Here is a 22,053-nt window from a genome sequence, read left to right on the forward strand (position 1 = left end):
ATGGGTAATTTAAAAACAGTGTCTGTATTAAATAGTTTACCAGAGAGTGCAAGGACTGTTTTAGTTTTACAGTGTAATACTTTCAACCTTATATGTATCTAAAGGTCAAAATAAAAAAAATGTAGGGTATCTTTTCAAGTCCACCATCAACCAATTTTGATGGTGGACTTGATTTTTTAAAATCTTAACAAGCAACAAACTGTGACTCGAAGGCTCGGTGTGTATGATTAAGTGATATCTAGTGGTGAGATAGCAGATTGCAACAGACTGAAGTTACTACGGTGGTCTTCAGGTGACATCAAAACACGAAAGGTCCTCTTTAGAGCCAGTGTTTTTTGTTTCCTAGTTTCAGGTGATAATAAACCAAATAAAAACACATTCTAAATATTATATTATATTTCTGCCTTTAGATCCCCTAAATCCTACACACTGAATATTAAAATATTGTTTTTTTTCCATCATTATATGTCTGGCTTTGGCTTAAGAATACGACGTCCCCATTCTTAATGGCGTCTACAGATATCTGATTGGTTTGGTTGTGTTTTCTACCAGGCAACAGCTGTCAATGAGCACAGCAGCAGACGTATTTGAACCACAATAAAACAAAAAATGGAGACACAGGCAACTATTCTGAGCTCTGGACCCAGGATAGTGCTCAGCCATTGCATGCTACGTTACACAAGCACACTTCTCAATGTGTTTTCAACTGCTCACGTTCCCTCGTGATTTGTTCACGAGTGAGTTTGTTTTCTGTTCGCAGCTTTGCTTTGGTTTTCGCTCATGCTTATTCATCAGAATTTTAAAAAGCCCACAAACAAGTCAAGTCATGGTTTATATTTTTCTTCTTTGTTTTAATCCCTTGTGCATTTTCCTCACACTCATAACTGCAGCACTTTAATGGTTTGCCAACCTAATGTACAAAAACACATTCCTGCTGTGTCTCACATAAAACGTTAAACTTGTTCTTCTATGGCAAAGATCAGGAGACCGTGGCAACTGTGTCACTCCTCCCTGCAGCCCTCCTGCACTGTTGTTATGTGACAACTAGAGCACAGCTTAACCAATGAGATTGCAGAACAGCTCCATGGCCAATCGGAAAGACTCAATGGAGACCTCGCTTGCAGCTAAAATATGTCTGAGGCTTGTGGGACAGAAACGTTTAAACACACACTGACACATTCTCGTGGACTTTTTTTTCACTTATAAATACTTGTACATGTAAGCAGCGGTGGAGGGCATTCATTTGCAAATAACTGACTCAACTTTTTCCTCTCCTCGCCAATTTTCCAACTTGGATTCAAGAGTACTGATCTGATACCTGATAAGCTCTTATGGGATAAATATCACGCCAAATTCAACAACTAAAAAAAAGCTTTGAAAGGTGTTTTTAACAGCTTGAAATCTAATAAAACAATGTGGTGCATGATTGAAACTGAGCCTTGCAAAATGTTGTAAAAACAACTTCAAATCCGTGAAACATTATTTGTCCTTCTTCAAAACTGCAGCACATTTTTCACAGTGTTTCTCCAACACATTCTTAAATGTCTCACTGTTGTCCCGGTGTCCCCATGGAGTTTGTTTCCAGGTTTGAAACCTTTTAAGTGGCGATCTGAAAATGTACATTTGGAAAGTTTTTAAAAGTTGAAACAAATCTTTGTTGAGACTTTGTGGACACACACCCGCACTCCTATTGCAGAGTTGAGATTTTACGATTTTACATTTACGATCATGCAAATCATGTGATTGCATGTGGTCTGACAAAAAGTTGGCAACCTGGGTGCAGGGGCATTTGCACGTTTGCAGAAATTAAATATTTTTCATTTTCATTGTGCAAAGCTTCCAAACTTAGTTTCAATCATGCAAACCCCAAAACAGCCACACACAAGGCCTGCCTTTATGAAATGGACACACTCCAAAGCGGAAATGTCCCATCAGATTGACTATACTCACTCCTGAGGATGATTTGAGCTCGGCTGATCTTCTGCGTGTCCTGAGAGAATCGATGAAATCTTGCTGCAACAGGCATGTCTGCAAATACGGCTGTGACGAGGCCTGAGGGGGGGTCCTCGGTTAAGCAAAGTCTCCGGCAGCAGCAGTCAGAATATAAACAAGACAGCTGGTGGACCCCTGCCCTCTCTCTCTTTAAATTGTGCTTCCTTTTCTGTGTTTTCTTTTACTTTTCTCTCTAAATACTTTATTTTTTAACACGTCTTTGCCTCTTTCTTTCTATGCTTCTTTCTCTCAACGTCCCTTCCTCCTGCTCTCTGTGTGTGTGTTGTCCAGCCGTGTTGTGGTGTGTAGTCAAAATTTTCATGCTCTACAGCATGAGCTCATCGAGAAAAAGCAAAGCGGTCCAGGTGGGCAGATGGGGGGGTTTAAGGAGGTGGGGCGTTGGGGTGGAGGGGGTTGCTGGGTTAGGGATGGTGGGCCGTCACAATCTGATACAAATAAACACATACCAGACTGATGTGGCACGGGGTTGCAGGAGGTGTTACACCCGCGTGACCTGCAATAACAAACTCATTCTGGTCAGCGGGGACGTCGAAAAGTCGCTCAGCGAGTCTCTCTACCTTCCTGCAAACCCCCCCCCCCCCCCCCCCAGCTCTCTCGGATTTCAATCCCTCCCCTCCACTAAGGTTTCACATGATGGAGAACCACATGGTGCACTGTTGGCAAGGACCATAAAGACAAAAAAAATAAGTGACAATCCCCAGTTAGCAAGTTTTCATATGTCTCTGCGGAGACTAGTTGCTGCCAAATCTGAGTCTGGCTGTGAATACAAATAGAGCAGAGACTCAGATCCTGCTCATCTGGCGAGACCATGAAGAATAAATTGTTTGCTCTATTTAAGCAGGAATGCGAGTGCATATACTCAAGCGCTACACTAATTTCCAACATGTAACAATATGCTTCTTTATACTTTTACTACACAACATTTTAGATATTGTACTTTTATCCAACTGCTTTTATTTCAAAAGTTAGCTTCTAAGGGAGAAAGTAACAGAAGCACATTTCAAGAGCAAAATGTCACAAAGGGATTCTCAGAAATGACAGATTTGTACCTCCGCCAAGGAGGTTATGTTTTCATCTAGTTTTCATCAAGGATGTGGTATGGTTCAGGGAAGAACCCATTACATTTCTGTAAGTATCTGGATCAGGGGGCAGATCCAAACCTTTTTTTTTTTTTTTCACTGGCTCAAACATAACGGGGCGTTTTTCAACATTTTTACAGTTTTTTCCCAACACAAAAATTGGACTTTGAGAAGTTTATGTTTTTTAGGTTTAAGTTTTCTATGAAACAAAGGTAAACAGCTGAAGTCTGTAGATTCTGGCCTCACAGTAGAGATGGGCCATATGGAAATAAAATATTATCAAGATTAACATTTTCATATCAGTCAGTATCAATGATTATCACAATAAATGTCAAATTATTGAAGGATGTGGCATTAAACACATCTTAGGGGGATCAATTATATGTTATTTATCCCCATTGTGCTTAAACAATATATAAGAATTATATCAATATTTATTGAACCTTCGCTGAATTGATATTAATGACAATTATATTGCGATAATTGCCCTACCTCACAGCTTGGCTTTTCAGATATTATAGAAATGATCCACAACAGCTCAGACTAAACCTGCATACGCTCTAAAAGTGTGTGTGTGTGTGTGTGTGTGTGTGTGTGTGTGTATCAGCTAAAGAAATTAAAGGCACAGAGCCAGAACAACAGCTATAGAGACAGATATAAATATTTAGCCGCAGGGCTGCTGCGCTCCGTCCGTTTCCACAAAGATATGACAGTCATGCTGCAGGTCACATTCTTCCTTTTCAACACAAAGTGGTTTTATAAGCAGTGAGCTGTTGACACGTCCAGCAGAGTGACACAGGTTAGGCCAGGACAGCGTTGTTTTTCTGTGATGTGGACAGGGTTAGAGTAACGACACAAATCTATCAACCTTCCAAACCACTTCTATGTTTTCCACATCCTGTCCATCATCTACAGGTCATCTCACCCTTATACCTGAGACCTTCTGTATTTCACCTTGTTCCTTTCATCCTCTCTACTTTCTACGTCCTTGCCATGCCCTGAGAGGAGCGGCTTACAGGCCAGACCACAACACAGACAGACGCCTGGCCAGTTGTGACCCATCCGTCCCTCGCCTAATCCCGTCCTTTCATCCAGCTCTACTTTGGCCTTTTTAGGAGAAAGGAGAAACTGATGAACAAAGTGTGTGTGTGTGTGTGTGTGTGTGTGTGTGTGTGTGTGTGTGTGTGTGTGTGTGTGTGTGTGTGTGTGTGTGTGTGTGTGTGGCAGGTTCTCCAAGTGTCCCTGTTTGAGCTCACAGTACAGAAACTACGTCACTTTGTTCCAAATCAAGAGGAAGTCAACGACTACAATGCTCATCATTGAAAGTTACATGCCAAGGTTGGCCCTCTGTCTCTATAACGCACACTGGTTTTTAGTTATCTATGAGACCCTAACTGTTTTTTTACCCCCTGACATCACCTCACTGCTGTCTTTTATTGTGGGCTCTCATTGAAAAAAACACTCAAATGACTGGATCACACTATAGGTGCCAACTGTTTTTGCTGAGCTCTGCAAATCCAGTTGTTCTCATCATGTACCTGCAACATGGAATAACATACAGAACAATCTAAAGCTCAACTCATTTTTATCCTTCGGGCCATTTAGGTTTTTAATCTCACCTTGAACTCCAACTGTTCTTGTTTAAATTAATTTATTTGTTTTAATTGATTAATTATGCTTTAAATCAAATGCTATGTACTGTTTATTCCAAAGGCTTTTCTTTTTTTTCTTTCTGTTAATTCTGTTTTGTTTGTGTCTTGGAATGTTTAATCTATTTTCTGTACTCGCCTGTATGAGGTCTCTACCTCATTGTTTTCTTCAGTTAAAATAAAGGACGAATGAATGAATGAAGCAATAGCTTGGCTCAGTGATGCAAAGCAAGGTGATGAAAATGGTGTCTGTGGTGCCAAAAGTCATATAAATACACACACATGTTGCAGAACTGTCCATGATTGTAATCATCCACACACACACACACACACACACACACACACACACACACACACACACACACACACACACACACACACACACACACACACACACACACACACACACACACTCTCTCTCTCTCTCTCTCTCTCTCTCTCTCCACATGTCAGCAGTCACTACAGTCACATTTGCCTTGCAAAGATGGAAACTATTCTGTGATTCGTTCACTAGCTGACTCACACACGTGTGTGCAAGTAATAGCTCCAGGAAACACTAAGCTGGTTTTCTGTGTCAAAACATTAACAATGAAGACTCACACACTTGAAGCCTCTGAGCTGAGATACTCAGGAAGTGCTTCTGTGGCTATCTAGGTCAAAGTGAACTTTAAAGAGAAATATTCAACTCCACATTAGAGAGGCCTTTAGGAGAGCAAAGAGTCTGATGTCTGTACGAGATGACCTACAACGTGTTAGTTGTTTATTTGTGTTTATTTGTGTTTTTGTGAAGCGCGTCTTCATTAGGAGTAACTCAGCAGAGCGAAGATCAGAGAAAGGGAAACAGGTCACTGAGGGCAAAGATCATGAATTGGTTTCCACATGGTGCTGAGATGCTATGATTCACTGGTACGTCACATGAATACATCAGATCAGTGTCAGGCTTATTTCTCAGAGTTGTGATACAATAATTCTCACTGTGGTCCAGATACAGACCAGTGCTCATATCAACATATCATTTTGTCAATACGCCTGTCTTCCTGTTGGAATGTTTATTCTGCCACACACTGCTTTCTAAAGTCAGCAAACGTGGCTGTGGCTCAGGTGGTGGAACGGGCTGTCCACCAACCAGTCTGTGATTCGAAACCCGGCTCCTCCAGTATGCTGTATATATGTAAATGGTAAATGGTCTGTATTTATATAGAGGTTTTGCTAGTCTTTATGACCACTCAAAGCACTTTCCAGTACAATTTGCCATTCACCCATTCACACACACAGTGCATCTATGGGCAGCACTTTTTTTCTATAAGGGGCAATTTGGGGTTCAGTATCTTGCCCAAGGACATTTTGGCATGCGATAGAACCGCCTACCTTCTGGTTAGAGGACAACTGCTCTACCACCTCAGCCACAGCCGCCCGTGTGTGTGTGTGGACTACATACATACAAGTCTCACTCCCCGGTGTTCACATACAGACACTTGGTCAGGACCCAAATAGGAAATCCTCCGCAGACCAGACCGTCTCATTTAGGTCAGGTCTTTGTGGTCTACTGATATGAATGATGAATGATTTTTAGCTGTAAAGTGCATGCGTGCACATGCGGGTGGGCATAACTGGGTGGGTGCCATGAAAAAATACACTATAAAGACAATGGTTCAAAAAGGTTTGGTGGCATGCCAGTGGGATTTGAATTGGTTACGGGTACGAATATTAACTCTTCTTGAAGCGGAGGAGAAGAGAAGTTGCCCCTTATTAAATACCAGTTCACCATCATCCTCTTGCTCTCACATAATCTTCTGTTTTGATCACAGCATAAATGTTTTTGTAGCTGCAAATCTTCTGTGCCTTTATAATCAAAAGCTGGAGTCATTGAAAACCGGACAAAGACAAAAGCTGAAAGGGGATTATTCAAGTACAGTGAAAAACTGGTTCAAGAAAAAAAAGAATTAAGCAAACGCAATACTTCCAAGAAAGAGATTAAAATGATTCATATGTCCACACTCTACAGTGGAGTATTAGAGCAACTTAAAGGAAAAAAACGAGATTTTGAGAATAAAGGCGTGATATTCGTGTCACTTGGGTTGAAATGTTTAGGTATCACAAATAACACAAATACTTTTGCCTCATCAGCTCCACATTATCACAAGTATCAGGACTATATGGAAGAAAACCACACAGATTTGGAGTTTCTTTCATGGAGGAGTAAATGTTAGTTAGTGGTCGCCTGGCCATCGTCAGTTATATCTGAAAGATAAGAACTCGAGTGAGCTCAGGTTCTCCCTTCTGCATATTTCGGGAAATCTTTTTACTTTATTTTATCTATTCTCGTAATATGATGACTTCTTTTTAATTAATCATGACTTTATTTGCAAAATCTCAGATTTTTTACTTCTTCAGTATGGCCCTATACTGCATCGTACCTTTCAACTCTCCCTAACAGCAATCATATTTCTAGTCTGATAATTGATAATAAAAGTGCTCTCAGGCTGAGGAGAAGAGCAGGGACTCGCCAAGAGTAAAGAACAGGATCCAAATCGGGCCAATAAAGTGAAGACGACTGTAAATATAAAATAAGAAGCTATCTAAGAGAGGCCATTACTATGCTCATCCAGCTGTTTGTCTTGTTCCATTTAAACTGTCCTCTCTGGCTCGGACTGACCGAGGTGTGATTTACTGTACGTCTCCAATGATTATCGAGCTGTTCCTGTAAACCATGAACAGGAAAGCTTAGGTGGCTAAAGCACTCACTGCACTTTCTGTCTATGTGACTCGAGAGATTCACAAAAACAAGTCAAACCAACAGCAGCTTCCATGTGAAGTCCAAACAGAGCTGCTGGCACATACAAGCATCACAGGGAAGACATCACAAGGATTATTAAAAGCTTCCACTTTATCATTCACACAGCACATATCACCACGTACAACAAATGCACGTCTAAAATAAGTGACCTGACCCTCGCTCGTGTGGCAGGGCTTTAACACCCACTGAGTGAGTGATGGAGGGTGAACCTCTGTGTGCCGGGGAGGATTGTCAAGTCCACAGATGACTCGGACCGGAATAGACGCCACACCGGGAGCAGCTGTCAGGACACAAATATATTAGCAAAACAGTGGGGTGAAAGGGGAATCCCTGTCACCTTCCTGTGGCTTCTGTAGGCAGCTGACTGAACCGCTGAGACAGGGGGTGAGGCCAAAGGGAGAGAGAAAGGAGTGAGGCAAGGAAGGCGGAGTGTGAGATGAATGAGAAAGTGGCAGATAGAGATATATATTTTTTTAAAAAGGTAAAAATGGTCTGCAGCGGGCCGTTCAGGATCATTTATGATCTTTGCTGCGTTTCTTTCACCGCTTTCTCTACACCCCGTAAACGCTTAAATTATATCCAATCAATAAAGGGTTTAGTGCCCAAAATCTATCTTTAAAAAATCGAAATCGAGAAGCGAGGAGAAGGAGAGATGAGGAAACAAAGAAAGAGAAAATTATTTTTGAAAGGTTTTAGGTTGTGCTGTTGATGTGTAAGACTATTTATCCAAGGCTAGTCCCTTTAAAGTCCATTTTCCACTGGTCAAACAAAACCTGCAAACACCAACAAACATCTGGCTTTTGTCTGAGATGGGAATAGATACAATTGGCATTCACTCCTGGGTCAAATGACTCTACATCGACACAGGTTTTTAATAGCTCTAACCGGCAGTGATGAAAACCTGGTTCATGGAGGAACGTGCTAATTTCTACATCTAGCAGTCTAGATGCTGACGCTGCACTTTTTCCGCTCAACGGCATGAATCGTGAACACTTGTGTATGTTTTTTACATCTTGAGAACAATTTGCAACGTTGATTATCGAACGCAACATAACAAACCAGGGAAAATTCAATATTAACTCCTCCACAAGTCTTTTTAGTGGGTTTTCCAGCTTTAAAAAAACCTGCATTTACCTGCTAATTTCGGTGTAAAAGAGGTATAACAAACACAAGAGTATGCGTCTGTGTCCTTTATCTCTGATATAAAGATTTAAATCAGATTCAAAATTATTTTTCTTCTATTGGTTTTATGCAACTAAATAGAAAAAAGCATCAATTTCTACTCAATTCTTATTTCAAGTACTGAAACACAAATATGCTTTTGCTAAACACGGTTCAACATGTGCAAAGCTGGCCACTTGAGTGCAGAAGAACAAGCTGAGAACAAAGCATTTAAAGCTTTTACCAGATGTGTTCCTGCACCACCTCAAATACCCTCAGATTCAAGGAGCCAATTTGAAACATGAATCAAAGTCATTACTGTTACAACAATAAGAATTTTATACAGAGAGAAAAAAGCACTTCTTAGCTGTGTCTCCTGCCTGTATAACACAGCACAGGAAAACAATACGATGTGTAAGCTGAGTGATGATACAAAGATTTAGTTCCAAGTCAAACAACTGAGAGATTGTCTCTCAGTTGATGCTACTGAAGGCTACCACAGGTTCTCTTTCATGTTTGAAAGGGGAATGTGAGGTGAGGGGTATTCAGCTGCAACATGCAACTTCACCACTAGATGTCACTAAATTCTACACACTGATCCTTTAAAGACTTGTTCTTTTTCCTCTAAAACTGACAAGCGGTAAAAACGTTCTGGTCACCTTGTATAACTTATTGTCCAACATCGACTCTCTGCGTTTGTTCTCTCTCAGTCTACACCCGCTGCTGAGGATCAGGCTCTTTGACTAAAAGCTTCACTCTGTGTTCTTCAGCTTGTTGCTTACTTTGTCTCTGTCTGTCGTGCGGAGGAGTGTATATTGGGAATATATGGGAGTGTTGCAGGTGGGAAAAAATGTGTCAACAGGTAGAGTCCTGCACCAGGTCGGTTACCTGCAGGATGGGTAGCCTTCCAAAAAAGTAGTGTAACAAAAAATATATTCATATAAATACACAAGTACGGTCATGGGTAAAAATGTAATATAAACATTGGTGGGCAGCACGGCAAACATCTAGATCAGCTTTTATTAAACTTACTCAGCCGGAAGGATTTGTTTTATTGTGAAAACCTATGACAACGCCTATGACAAAACTAGCTGGAGCATCAAAATAGATCACATAAAGACAGAAATATCCAGTGGTGAATTTGTTCTCAGTGGCTTTGCTGCTTGTAAAATGTGCCACAATGTATTAGCCTTTATGGCCACAATAAGCTAGGCTCGTTGTCACTGAGAAAACACATTGACAGCTGCAGAAGTACAGGTCCCTCGACTATTCAGATACTTTTCCAAGAACACAACTCAACCACAGAAACAGGAGGACAAGGAGGACATAACCCATTTGATGTGAGTGACTGTGTATGTAGCGTGTGTGTTTAATAACAGGTCACGGGTCATATGTACTGATGGGTCCAGATTTGATTTGGAGATGATTGCAGTTAAGGGGTACTGAGCAGGTTTGCAAAAGTGGACCCGTGCAGGACGCTGATAGGTTAAAGGTTATAAAATGCTCTAGCCCAGAGGTCTTCAACAGGGGGTCCACCAAATTTTGGGTTGATTAGACAATTAAAAAAAAATTTTCCCACAAATTGAAATGTCTTTAAATACACATTAACATGAATCCAACATATTGTAGCGGACGGATAAATGGAGGCAGAAGACGTTATGTTTCTGTGTATTATTTGAATAGCTTCGTATTGAATGCACAACAACAGGGTAGCTATGTTTATTCATGGCACTAGGCCCAGTTTAATATAAAACACAATTTTATACAATATATATAGTAGGGGGTCCCTGCTCCATCTCTCCATCAGTTTGGGGGTCCTTGGCCTGATAAATGTTGAAGACCCCTGCTCTAGCCTATAAAACCGAGGTGAACTTCAGAATCTTTCACTTTGTCCTTCCAAATGAAATTGTACAAATCATTTAACCCCCGTTCAAAAAGATTGATTAGTGTAGCTTGAATCTATGTACTGTTGTCACAGAGGCATATTACATTATTTCTATATATTTTCTATTTGTCAACCTCAACTGTTGGAATGTTGTCGGTTGGGATCGACTCCAGCTCCGACTGCGACGCTCAAAAGATAAGAGATATAGAAAATGGATGAATGACTAGATGGATGGATGGATATTGGATATTGGATAGTGCAATGACCCAATTTTCTAAAGACAAGTTCCTTTTACCCTCTGTCTCTCATCCTCACACACAAACAAGCCACACACACACACACACACACACACACACACACACACACACACACACACACACACACACACACACACACACACACACACACACACACACACACACACACACACACACACACACACACACACACACACCAAAGTTAGCACCTTTAGCATAATGAGGTGCATGACTATCATCTTAATTATTGGATGGGATTAGAGTGTGGGCAGAGGAGAGAAGAGGAACAGAGAGGACAGGAAAGGATGTGGGGCATTGTGGGTCATGTGTGTCAGCATCTGGAGTCACAAACATACAAACTGGCTGCAATTAAAACCTCTGCTGCGTCTCTGTTGGATTAAAAACAGCAAAGTAAAAAGAAAGCAGGAGGGGGGCTGAGGAGAGGAGAGTAATCAGCATCAAGCAGGGCACTGTTCACTGTTGGAACACACACGGACAACACACAATCATCTGCGTAAAAATCCTCAGCCCTCCTCCTCCTCCTCTCATCCCTTCTGGCAGGTATGAAATGTAGACACAGCCAGAGGATGTAGCTTCGTAATGAGAGCATGTTTCAGAGAGCCAAGGTCATGGTGTACCACTGGAAGCACAGTGTGTGTGTGTGTGTGTGTGTTTGTGTGTGAGGCCATGAATTCTAACTCCTTCCTAAGATTCTCTTAGTACACTGGCAGCCTCTTGCCAGAACGTCGTCCCCTTTACGTTTAGATCGATGCTCAATTTAAAAGGTTACAGATTCAGAATTGCCACATGTAAGTACCAATCATGCTCAATGATGCTAAGAATGCATCATCACATTAAGTCATGCTGTTACCAGGAGCCGTCTATCATTAGCTGCCTGCTGTGCTCTCAGACAGGCAGCTCCAAATGAAAGTTTTGATTAAAGGAACTCACGGCTGTAGTAACTGCAGCTCTCTCTCTCTCTCTTTGTGGGGAATTGACTCGAATCATTGTTTCCGCTAAACCCATTAGTAACTCTAGTTCACTTAAAAGACATGTTTTCACTGTTGACAGATGTCTTTCTTTATCCTGAATGTTTCAAATGATGTTCCATCTCGTGTGGTCCACTCTGTTCCTCCAGCACACGCAGCAACAATGAAACCAGCTACTTATCAGCGGTAGTAAGGGTTCAAGCTGCAGCAACAACTTCAATTTAATGCTCAATTATCCAGTTCATGTAAATCCAACCAGCCTCAATCTTGTTTTGTCATATTACAAATCTGCTGCTTTGGAGGCCAAGGTTGGGACGGCAGGGAGAGAAAAATATGTTCCATGTATGTATATATACATAGAACATGTACACATATCTGGTGGCTCGACATTGTTTGGTTGATGATCCACAATTTAAAATGCACGTCCACTGGTGATAAAGCAACCAGGCTTGACTCTAGCTATTTATTTTTTTGCAAGCGACCATGTATAATATTAAAAGCTAATTTTCCTATGCAAGTCATTAGCAGGTCACAACTGAAAACATAAAGACAGTGGCTGAACAGCACTATACAAACAAAACAAGATGCATATGACCCATATATACCAAGTGTCCCACAGTTGTGAATCACACACACACACAAAAACAACTTTTCCCCTGTAGGCCATGTATTGTAAAAGTCAGTCTTACCAGAGTCCTGGGAGTTGAGCACCTCCAGGGCGTGCATCATGGCGCTGGCAAATACGTTGGCGTCCTCCTTGCTGCCAAAGTTGAGGCCATAGACCTGTCTGGAGTCACGCCACTGGTGGAAGGTCTGAGTGGCCTGGTTGTACTTCAGACCCTTGGGGATTGCACAGTTTATCACCACCTGGAGACACGAGGGAAGAAAAAGGGAAACATTCTTTAGATTGGCTTGGGCTGGCTTTGATACCCAACTTTTTACGGTATTGACTGAATTGATTCAATTCAATCTTATTTGTACATTATCACTTTACTTTACTTTCATAAGGTCGACACCTTAAAAACTGTAGAGACACCCAACAGTTCCCACAATGAGCAAGCACTACATCTTCACCTAGCTTGTTTGGGCTACATCCAGCTACTACGTTTTTGTTTGAAAAATCAATTTTTATCTAAATAGATCCCAGTACACACAAGTGTTTTGGCTCTGTATCAGTGTTAATCACCGTCCATACTAACCCTAACCCTAAAACGTATATATCCCTTGACAAGTCATGTACAGTGGATATGCACGTGCCCGTGTGAACAGGAATTTCTTTAATAACAGCTTGTCTCCTACACATGTGAACAGTTGTATCATTGTAAAATGCAGAATTAACTGCACAACAGCTGTTAGCAAAGACAACAGGGTCAGTAACGCTTGCAATTGAATATCCATGTTGCGTTCTACACTGGCAGCCGAACCTAATGTTGGTTGTTCTCTTCCGGAAGGGGTTAATGTGATAGGAGCCTGACAGATCGGCAAAAGCTACATCGTGACTGAAAAGACCCAATCAGCAAAAGGTTGTGAGTGTCTACATCATAGTTGTCAAACATCTCTGTTTCTACCCGTCAAGATTAGAATACATCCCCGGAGTTTTCAATCTAAATCAGGTTGCGTATTCAAAGGAAAACATAGTAGTGTGGATGTAGCCAAGGTGAATATATCGGGGTAATGATGAGCCAAAAGTGGGTACCACTTTCCAAGAGTCATGCTGACAACTATCACTGTAAAATTTGTGATGCAAAATCCTAAAGCTGGCCAGGGCAACATTTAACCTGAGGAATCTCATGGGCAGACAAAGTGTGTCTAAAAGGTGACGAGTGAATCGTGTTTGATGGACTGAAAAAGTCCCTTCAACTGTCACAGTCAGCAGAAAAGAAGCTGAACTCTCCATGGACAATGATAAATGAAAAAATGTGTCATCAACGACTTCATTGACATCTTTAGGTGACTAATTATCCCAGTAAATTGAGTTGTTGTGTGAGATAACGGAGTTTGACTTGGTTGATGTTAACTTAGCCTTTTTACTTAAATTTGCCAATTGATGTGTCTTAAACGCCTTCTCAACATGCTATTTATTTTGCTAAAAGAATATTTGTCATTATAACATTAGTATGAAAAGTTAAATGCATAGTATTTAAGGGGAGATATTACACCACGATATTACCAAACATTACAGAAAATGCACATGTTAAACCAAGGGAGTGAAGTATTAAAACAGGTAGGCCTACTGTTGGGTACTGGTGTGAATTCCACATACCAGTACCAGAGCAATTCAAATGTGAATACTTCACAACCATACTGGCTAGTAAATAATGCATTTTTAGCATCACCATGACAGAATGCATCTTCGTCCTGTTTAGCTGTGCTGAGAGCATTAACTGACATTAAATACCAGTTTGGAAAAGGTTTGGGGAAGTGTATGTGACAGCCAAGCTAACCTGAGATTTGTGGCCCAGGAGCTCAAATAGAGATAAAATCAAGGAGTAAAGATCTTCAGCTCTCACTAGCTCTGTCCGCCTGCTCCAAAAACTCTTAGACGATTCAAAACAAATTCACACACTCTGATCTCGTTGCGCCAAAAGCCCAGAGTCTAATGAAACATAAACACTGGAGCTGATAATGTGGTAAATTATCATTTTTACCTGCTTGTAAAGGGGCTTTATGATCCACTCTGTCTTGTGTTTAGGGTGCTTCAGTGCTAACATCGGGAGTTTTTAGTGTCCTGGGCAGACAGCCAAGGAGAGAGACCTCAAACTACTCTTCTGTGACTCTTGGAGACAGAGTGGGAACACCAGAAACTGCAGGGCTGTGACAACAGCAGTCTTCTGCTCTGCACTTCTGCACCCTGCATACTCGTTTTTTAACTTTGTCTGTTATTTTTAATTTAGTCTTAGTCTGAGATAAAATGGAAGCCCATTTTATTTTACTTTTGCAGAGACAGCATGTGTCATCTCACAGGAGGAATGCATTACACACACACACAAAAACACACAGGTAAGCCGTGTGTCTCTAATTCTCCTCTTCATTCAAAAGCTACTAGCTGTATTTTGCGGTGAAGCCTCTGTGCACAAGATATAACATACATGCAGAGCACACAGTCATACCCACAGTGCATCACACCTGCTTATGGCTGCTGTCAAGCTGTGAGCTCATCTAAGCTTCCTCCACCTTCCAGGAATCTGTAGTTTGTGACTATAGGGGAATGTGTTCATATTGAAGCTTTTCTGTGAGTGTGAGTGTGTGCTTAGGAAGAAGCTTAACAGTCACCGGGATGTGCTGACATCCACTAGATATAGGGTCAAGATTCATGATTCAAAAGTGGCTCAGTCGAAGGTCAGCTTTTTTGTTTGTGTGTGTGTGTGTGTGTCGATCTTGCAGCCATTATATTTAATTTCCATGTCAGTTCCCCTTTCAAAAGGCCATTTTTCTCCCCGACAGTGGCACAGCTCCAGTCTCAGTGTACTTTAACAAGCAAAAGGCATCAATACAAACAACTTTTTTTAATCTTTTGGAATATTTTATTAACTCACTAAACTGAACTGTCCACTGTAAATAAAAAAGCTCCAGCTGACTTCATGCATTAGGCAAACAGGGTTCAATGTGCGTGCAGGTTCTTTGTTTGATGCACTGACCTGATGATCTTGGATCTTGCGTCCCACCACGCGGAAGGCATTGTTGCCTGTGTGGTGGTAGATGTGGACTCTGCTGAAGCCAGTGGAACCCCCAGCTGGGACCCACTTCTTATTGGCATCGTCGTACACCATGACAGCGGCTCGCGCCTGGCAGATACTCTGTTCACTGTATGGACAGGAGACAGAGACAAAAAATCATTATATACTATTCACCCATAGAAAACACATTAATAACTTACATATATATTCTACTCTATCCCATCAATGTGTGCGGTGTGTGTTACTACATCCATGATGTGAGCACTGGGCTGCTGTGCAAGAGGATGTGACAGACTGCAGGGAGGGAACCAGTCAATTATTCATTGCATGACTTCTGCTAAAACTGCTGATACCAGAGCAAAACCGAGGGGAAAACAGGTGAGAAGAAAGCAGCTCGGAGATATGAATCTCTGTACATCACTGCAATACTGACAACTTGAATAGTACATAAAGAGAGAGGGGAAAAGAAAGAAACAGGAGGAGAGATTCAGAAAAATCAGTGAAGAGGGGCCAGGGGGAAACGACAGGTGGATAAATCTACTTCTATTCAGACGCATACTAATACTATGAGTCTCCAGTGTGTAATATGTGAATATGGCATTACTCTATCAGGCTCATGTCACATCTTCTTCTCATTTTTCAAGGTCCAAAACGGAACAAAGCACAAGAAGATTATATTAGCCAGCCGTGACACTGCGTTATTGTGTTTGCTTGCTTTTCGATTGATCTCATCTTCACCGCGAGTTTCTTGAAAAAGGTCTATAGTTGAGGACTGAGGAGAGGACTGTTTCATGTGTTTACTTGTTGATGCATGGGCCACACTGGGTGCATGTGCAGCACGTGATGGCTGCGTCACTGATCTGCTGCATCACGTGCACGTCTGTTGTTAGCAGAGGTCTGCTGCACAGCTGCTACATGATGTCTGTGGTATGACATCTATATTTCCTCTATAAAATTAAGCCTATTTACTGAACTAAATGCCAGGACTCTACGTAATGAAGCCGTACTAATAATAACCTTTATCAAACAAATGAATGGAGAGTGCACTAAAGTGCTTTTACTTAGAAACAGGAAGTGCTGCAAATATTTAGGCTTGTGACACATTTGACAGACAAACATTGACACTCCAGTGAAAGGTCATTTTCACTGTTTTGCCTTGAGCTGCTCGTGGCACGTGGAGAAAGTAGGCGAGACCCGTGCTCAGGCGTGTCTCACGCAGGCAGTGTGACCACTCTAGCCCGAAATGAAAAACATCATCATCATCATTTTCGCCCACGTAGTTGTTATATGGGGACTGACAACACAATTGCATTTACACTTGTGTTCAGTGTGGTCACAAAGTGTCCCTGACGACCTCTGCCAAACCACCCAAGGTCTTTAATGCATCTTGAGTGCATCACACGTGCACTCTCATGTGGTCAAGCCTTACTGTATCAGAGTGTAAATGGGCTATAAGACTCCCACCTTATGTTCCTATAAATACATCCGTATTGAGGTTGGACAAAAAATGGAGGGTCGACACTGAAAAGTGAAACTAAATGTCAGTATGAACACATTCACATCCAGACACTCCAGTGCAAACAGTCTCCAAAGCTACTTAATATGCGTCTCTATCCGGGTGGAAAAAAACACAGGATCTTCTTGAAACAGCTCTGAAACATTTATCTCCTGTGTGCATTCCGTTCTTGTACCAGGCTCAAGGAGACACCCGCATGTACTGTACAGTGTGTATCCATATCCACACCGTCATCACCAGCATCCAGCTTTCACACTCACGTTCACACCTCTGCTAATGTGCTTCATTATGATTAGAGAAGCTGAAACTGGGTTAACACTCTGCAGCAGCTGACAAACTTACATTACGCCTCAATGTCTAGGCTTTTCCCACAAAGGTGTGTGGACGCTGAGTTTACATCTTGGTCCATAACTTGTCTGTGACTAGAAACAGACAGGAGCTGGTGCTAGCTGGTATAGTGGAGAAAAGAAATGAAGGCAGGATCATTAATTCATGACTCACTGCTCAGCCAGAGGATTTCTACATATTCCACAGGCACATTATTAAACCTCATGTCTCTAAAGGATTTTGCATTTATTTTTATTTCTCGCAAAAGGCTCAGAGCAGCAATCAGGTCTCTACACTGTACTTTAAAAGGTGTAGGTCATAATCAGGAAGGTCAAACTGATATAATTTGTTTCTGACGACAGTGAAGTGAAGAGAGCTCCACCTCCACAACCAGGATTTTCTTTTCTGTTTCTCTGTAGATTCAGACACAGGGATGCTTGGGCAAGCAAGTAAAACCATCCAGAATAGAAGAAACCAGTCAGATTTTATATAAGCTGAGATGATGATGAGGATGATGAGGATGACATGTCTGGGGTAATATAAGTAACTGGACTGTATTTATATAGAGCTTTTCCAGTCTTATCGCCCCCTCAATGCACTCTACAGTACAAGTCACATTCACCCATTGACACACACTCATACAGCAATTCTTCACCCAGAGCTTTTTCTATCACACATCACTCACACCGTCTGCACAGCCGGGGTAAGTTGGGCTTCAGTGTCTTGCACAGGAACACTTGGACAGGAATGCAGATTGGAGGAGCTGGGGATCAAACCACCGACCTTCTGTTTAGTGGACGACACTCTCAAGCTCCTGAAACACTCCTGTTGACCAGCCATACTATGCTGCAATGATAAGCTAAACAGACTTTCTAAAAATAGCTGACAAAATCAGCACTAGCGTGCACACTTGTAAACTGTACATTTTTGTGCGGTGAATGCACTGCGGTCTGCGCTCGTGTGGAGGGTGATTATAAGTGTGTGTGATTCAGCTGAAGGCTCCGGGGTTTTTCCTCTTCTTTACAACTGCTGTGAGCTACAAGCCGGAAATATTCCTCCCAAAGAGTGATGAGAAGCAGAAAATGTGGCGGCTGCAAGAGCAACACATGCAACATGCCACATACACGGAGAAAAAATCCTCTTAAAACGTATCAGTGGAGCACAGAGAGCAGCAGACATGACATATCTTATCTTTCACTTTCATTACCATGCCTCATCGAGATCATTACATTCCTCATCAAGCTTTTGCGTGCTTATGCATCGGTCCTTTGTGTCTGCAGCCCCCACGGGGGTATGATGTCAGTCAATCACACGGAAATGTGGATTTCCCCTTGTTGAGTACTTGAGTGGTGTAATCTAGACTCGTTGACCCCCCTCGTCTCCCTGTTAACCCTTCCTCTGAGCACATCAGCTGCCCCCCTACTTCACTCTCTCTCTCCACTGAGCCAACGCTGCTGCCAAGCTCCATGTCAGCGTGTCTACAGGAAGTGGTGTTCCTCTGCCAAGAACAGTGAATCTTTTTGTCTGGCATAACCAAACAGACCAATCGGATGAGCTTGAGTAGCCCTTTATTACCAACATCTGTACCGTCTCAACTGTGTTAATGAAGTGAAGTGAAAATCAAGTGTTTCATTTTGTTAATGTGTCCATATGGTGGTTTTATATGATAAGAAACTTATCATGATCACAACATTGGATGTTTCCAGCTTGGAACTGCAATGAAGCCTTTACATTCTCCCCCAAAAACTATGCACCCACAGAGATGCTACACAAGTGCGGCAGTTTCTCCAGTTTCCGATAGCATCACTTAAGTGTTATGTTGCTTATTATTACTGAAGAACACGCATAAATATTTATTAAAACAATCTGTAAAATCAATTAAAGACCAGTTCAATTGTAAATGTATGTTAATGTACTAATGAGAGCTCATGGACACTACACGCCTACCAGCAACCTGCACCCATTGGACAGTACCAGCTGGATGGTGTCCCTACCCCGATGCATTTTATTTGCTCTAAATGGGACCATCATTTACAAAATGCTGTAATGAAGAAGACATGAAACTATAGCGATTGAGACCATAAACTCCTTAATACATTTACACATGTGGACATGACTTGCCTGTTAAAAGGTGGATGTACCTGTTGACCATTCATTCAAGAACACACACACACACACACACACACACACACACACACACACACACACACACACACACACACACACACACACACACACACACACACACACACACACACACACACACACACACACACACACTAACTATCTTCAGATGTGACAAGAACAGGAATGGATAACAGGATATGAGATGAGTCTATTTTCATCTCCTTCATTAATGTTAATGAGGATCTGAGTTTAGAACGGTTCTGACTTCAAAGAGGAACAAAGCGGTTCCTGGGGCTTCGCTGCCATGATGTCACACCCTGCAAAGATCAGGTGGGGTGTGGCACAGGGTGAGGGAGCAGAGTGTGGGTGGACAGAGGGTAGAGAGATGTATTTTTATCTGTGATGCTCCTGGAAAAAGGGCGAAGCAGATTAATCGGTCTAACGACTGGAGGAAGAGGATGAATTTATTGTTATATATTGTTATATTATATGTAAAGTTAGGTGTTCTTGACCCCAGTAAAGAACACAAACACAAAAGGCCAGGCGGGACATCCGTGACACATTGTCTGATTGTACCAACTCGCTGCATCACTACTATGGATGGAAATTATGACTAATTTCATTGCTGATGGGCCAAAGTTACGTAACCAGGCAACCGGCTTGTCTAAAAATAGAAACAAAACCGAAAAAGGGTGAGTCTAATATCTCACACATTGTTTCTGCCAAAAACAATTTGACAAATCCAAGCAATGAAGGATGATTTCATTTTTGTCGTGCCAGCTACACTGCTCCTTCTGAACGTGGTGAATCACTGACTGTGACCTCAGAGTTCCTCTAGTAGACTGATAAGAGTTTCCGACCAGGCAGATTCATCAAACATCTGTATTCATGAGGAAGAAACTAATTTTCATTTAACACTGGGAAAACTTTTGGTTCCAGAATCCAATCATCGTGTTTTGTTCGCTTTATCTATTTATCATCTGAATAAAAGACCTCTTTAATATTACTGATCATCCATAACAGGACACCGGGCATTTGTTTTTGCAGCTATTCCGATACTTGCGAACCTTTGATACATCCTGTACAGGATGTAATGAAGGCTGAATGTCCAGTACAGCTGAAGGACACAAACACTCCTTTAAAACCTTGACCTGGTGGGACTGAGGTTTCTGGACTGCAACAATTAGACCTTTTCTCTCCTGATACAGACTCTGATACCTTAACTTCAGTGTCTACACTAATACCAAGGGGGTTATGTTTTCATTGTTGCTTGTCTGTCTAATTGTCTGTTTACAGGATTAGGCAAAAACTACAGAACAAATTTTATAAAGCGTTTGGCTGAAGATTAACTACTTAAAAAAGATGGATTATTAAGCAGAAATTATGATAATTGCACCAAAGAGCAAAATGTCCCAATATCCACTTGTTTCAGCTTCTAAAGTCACAAATGCCGCTTTGCTGGTTCTTTTTGTCAAAATAGTAAACGGACTATTTGGGGGTTTTTGATTATTGGTCGCACAACACAAGCTAGTGAGGACGACACCTCGGGCTCAGGGAAACTATGATGAATTTTAACTACAGTCTGAAATGTCATTGATCTGCCAATGTAGTAAATTAATGAAATGAGAAAAATGCCTGATAAATCAATTTGTCATTCACAGTCTCAATAAAGCTACTGTTGTTATAGCAGAGTCTATGAATGCGTCCGTTTGTTGTCGTTATATAAAGTATTCTGTCCATAACACACTGAAGACCACATGCCGAGATTTGCCCTGTAATCCAGAGTCTTTGTGTCAGAGCTGTGGGATCTTTCTTTACCGGCTACAATCTGCTGAAAGCGTCGAAAACAAGCTACAGTACTTACACAGTTCATTCAACTCTCAGTTTTTCTTTTGAATGGGGGTGTGCCTGAACAGAACAGAATGTTTCCTCTCATGGTTTCCTATGTGATCACTGACACTGTCAGCTTTTCAGCTGCTCCATCAGCTCAATCAGCTGGTTGCTATTATAGTGCCATTCTCTCATTCACCTCTTCCGTTTCCTCTGTTTCACTCGATACAGACAAGATTAACAAAACGACCCCGTTTCCTACATAAAGATGTTTCAGTGCAACTAAACTGCAGCAGTGAATATGTTTTGTGGAAAACATAATTGCAACCAGATTGGGTTTTCATAATGAGGACGACATGGTGGTGCAGTGACTGCTTTACGTGTATTTTGTATCTTTTCCCTCACTGTGTGGGTTTCCTCTGGTTTCCTTCCACAGCCCAAAGACTACATTAAAAATAAATTACATTCTAGGTTCCATTTTTACCTTCTGAATCATATTTACTCTTTCGTAACTGTGTTTGGAAAATATTAAGAGTCATTAGGAGATGAAATATCAAACCAAAAATATCTAAAGGCATCATTTCACTATACTCGATTAGCATAATTGTAAAGTTTCATGAAAAAAATGTCGCAATAGTTTTCGAGTTCTGCCCCGTAAACGAAATGATTACAAAAGCACAGATCAATGGAAATACTGATCTCTATATCTTCCCTGCATAGGGAGGATTAAAAAAAACAGCTTCACA

At 41.5% G+C, this 22,053-nt stretch overlaps 1 protein-coding gene across 6 annotated transcripts in view; it reads right to left on the bottom strand.

Annotated features, from left to right (window-relative positions):
- The window catches only part of enah (ENAH actin regulator), a 125,929-nt gene that overhangs the window by 48,117 nt on the left and 55,759 nt on the right, over positions 1-22,053 (bottom strand). For all 6 annotated transcript variants that reach the window (XM_034579279.1, XM_034579275.1, XM_034579274.1 and 3 more), the window contains exons 2-3: positions 15,469-15,634; positions 12,520-12,697 (exon numbers count right to left, since the gene is read on the bottom strand). In XM_034579279.1, coding sequence (XP_034435170.1) covers positions 12,520-12,697; positions 15,469-15,634 — 344 coding nt within the window. The remainder of the gene's footprint in view (positions 1-12,519; positions 12,698-15,468; positions 15,635-22,053) is intronic.

This window comes from Hippoglossus hippoglossus, chromosome 24, assembly GCF_009819705.1.
Source record: "Hippoglossus hippoglossus isolate fHipHip1 chromosome 24, fHipHip1.pri, whole genome shotgun sequence".
In the NCBI taxonomy this organism is placed as follows: Eukaryota; Metazoa; Chordata; class Actinopteri; order Pleuronectiformes; family Pleuronectidae; genus Hippoglossus; species Hippoglossus hippoglossus.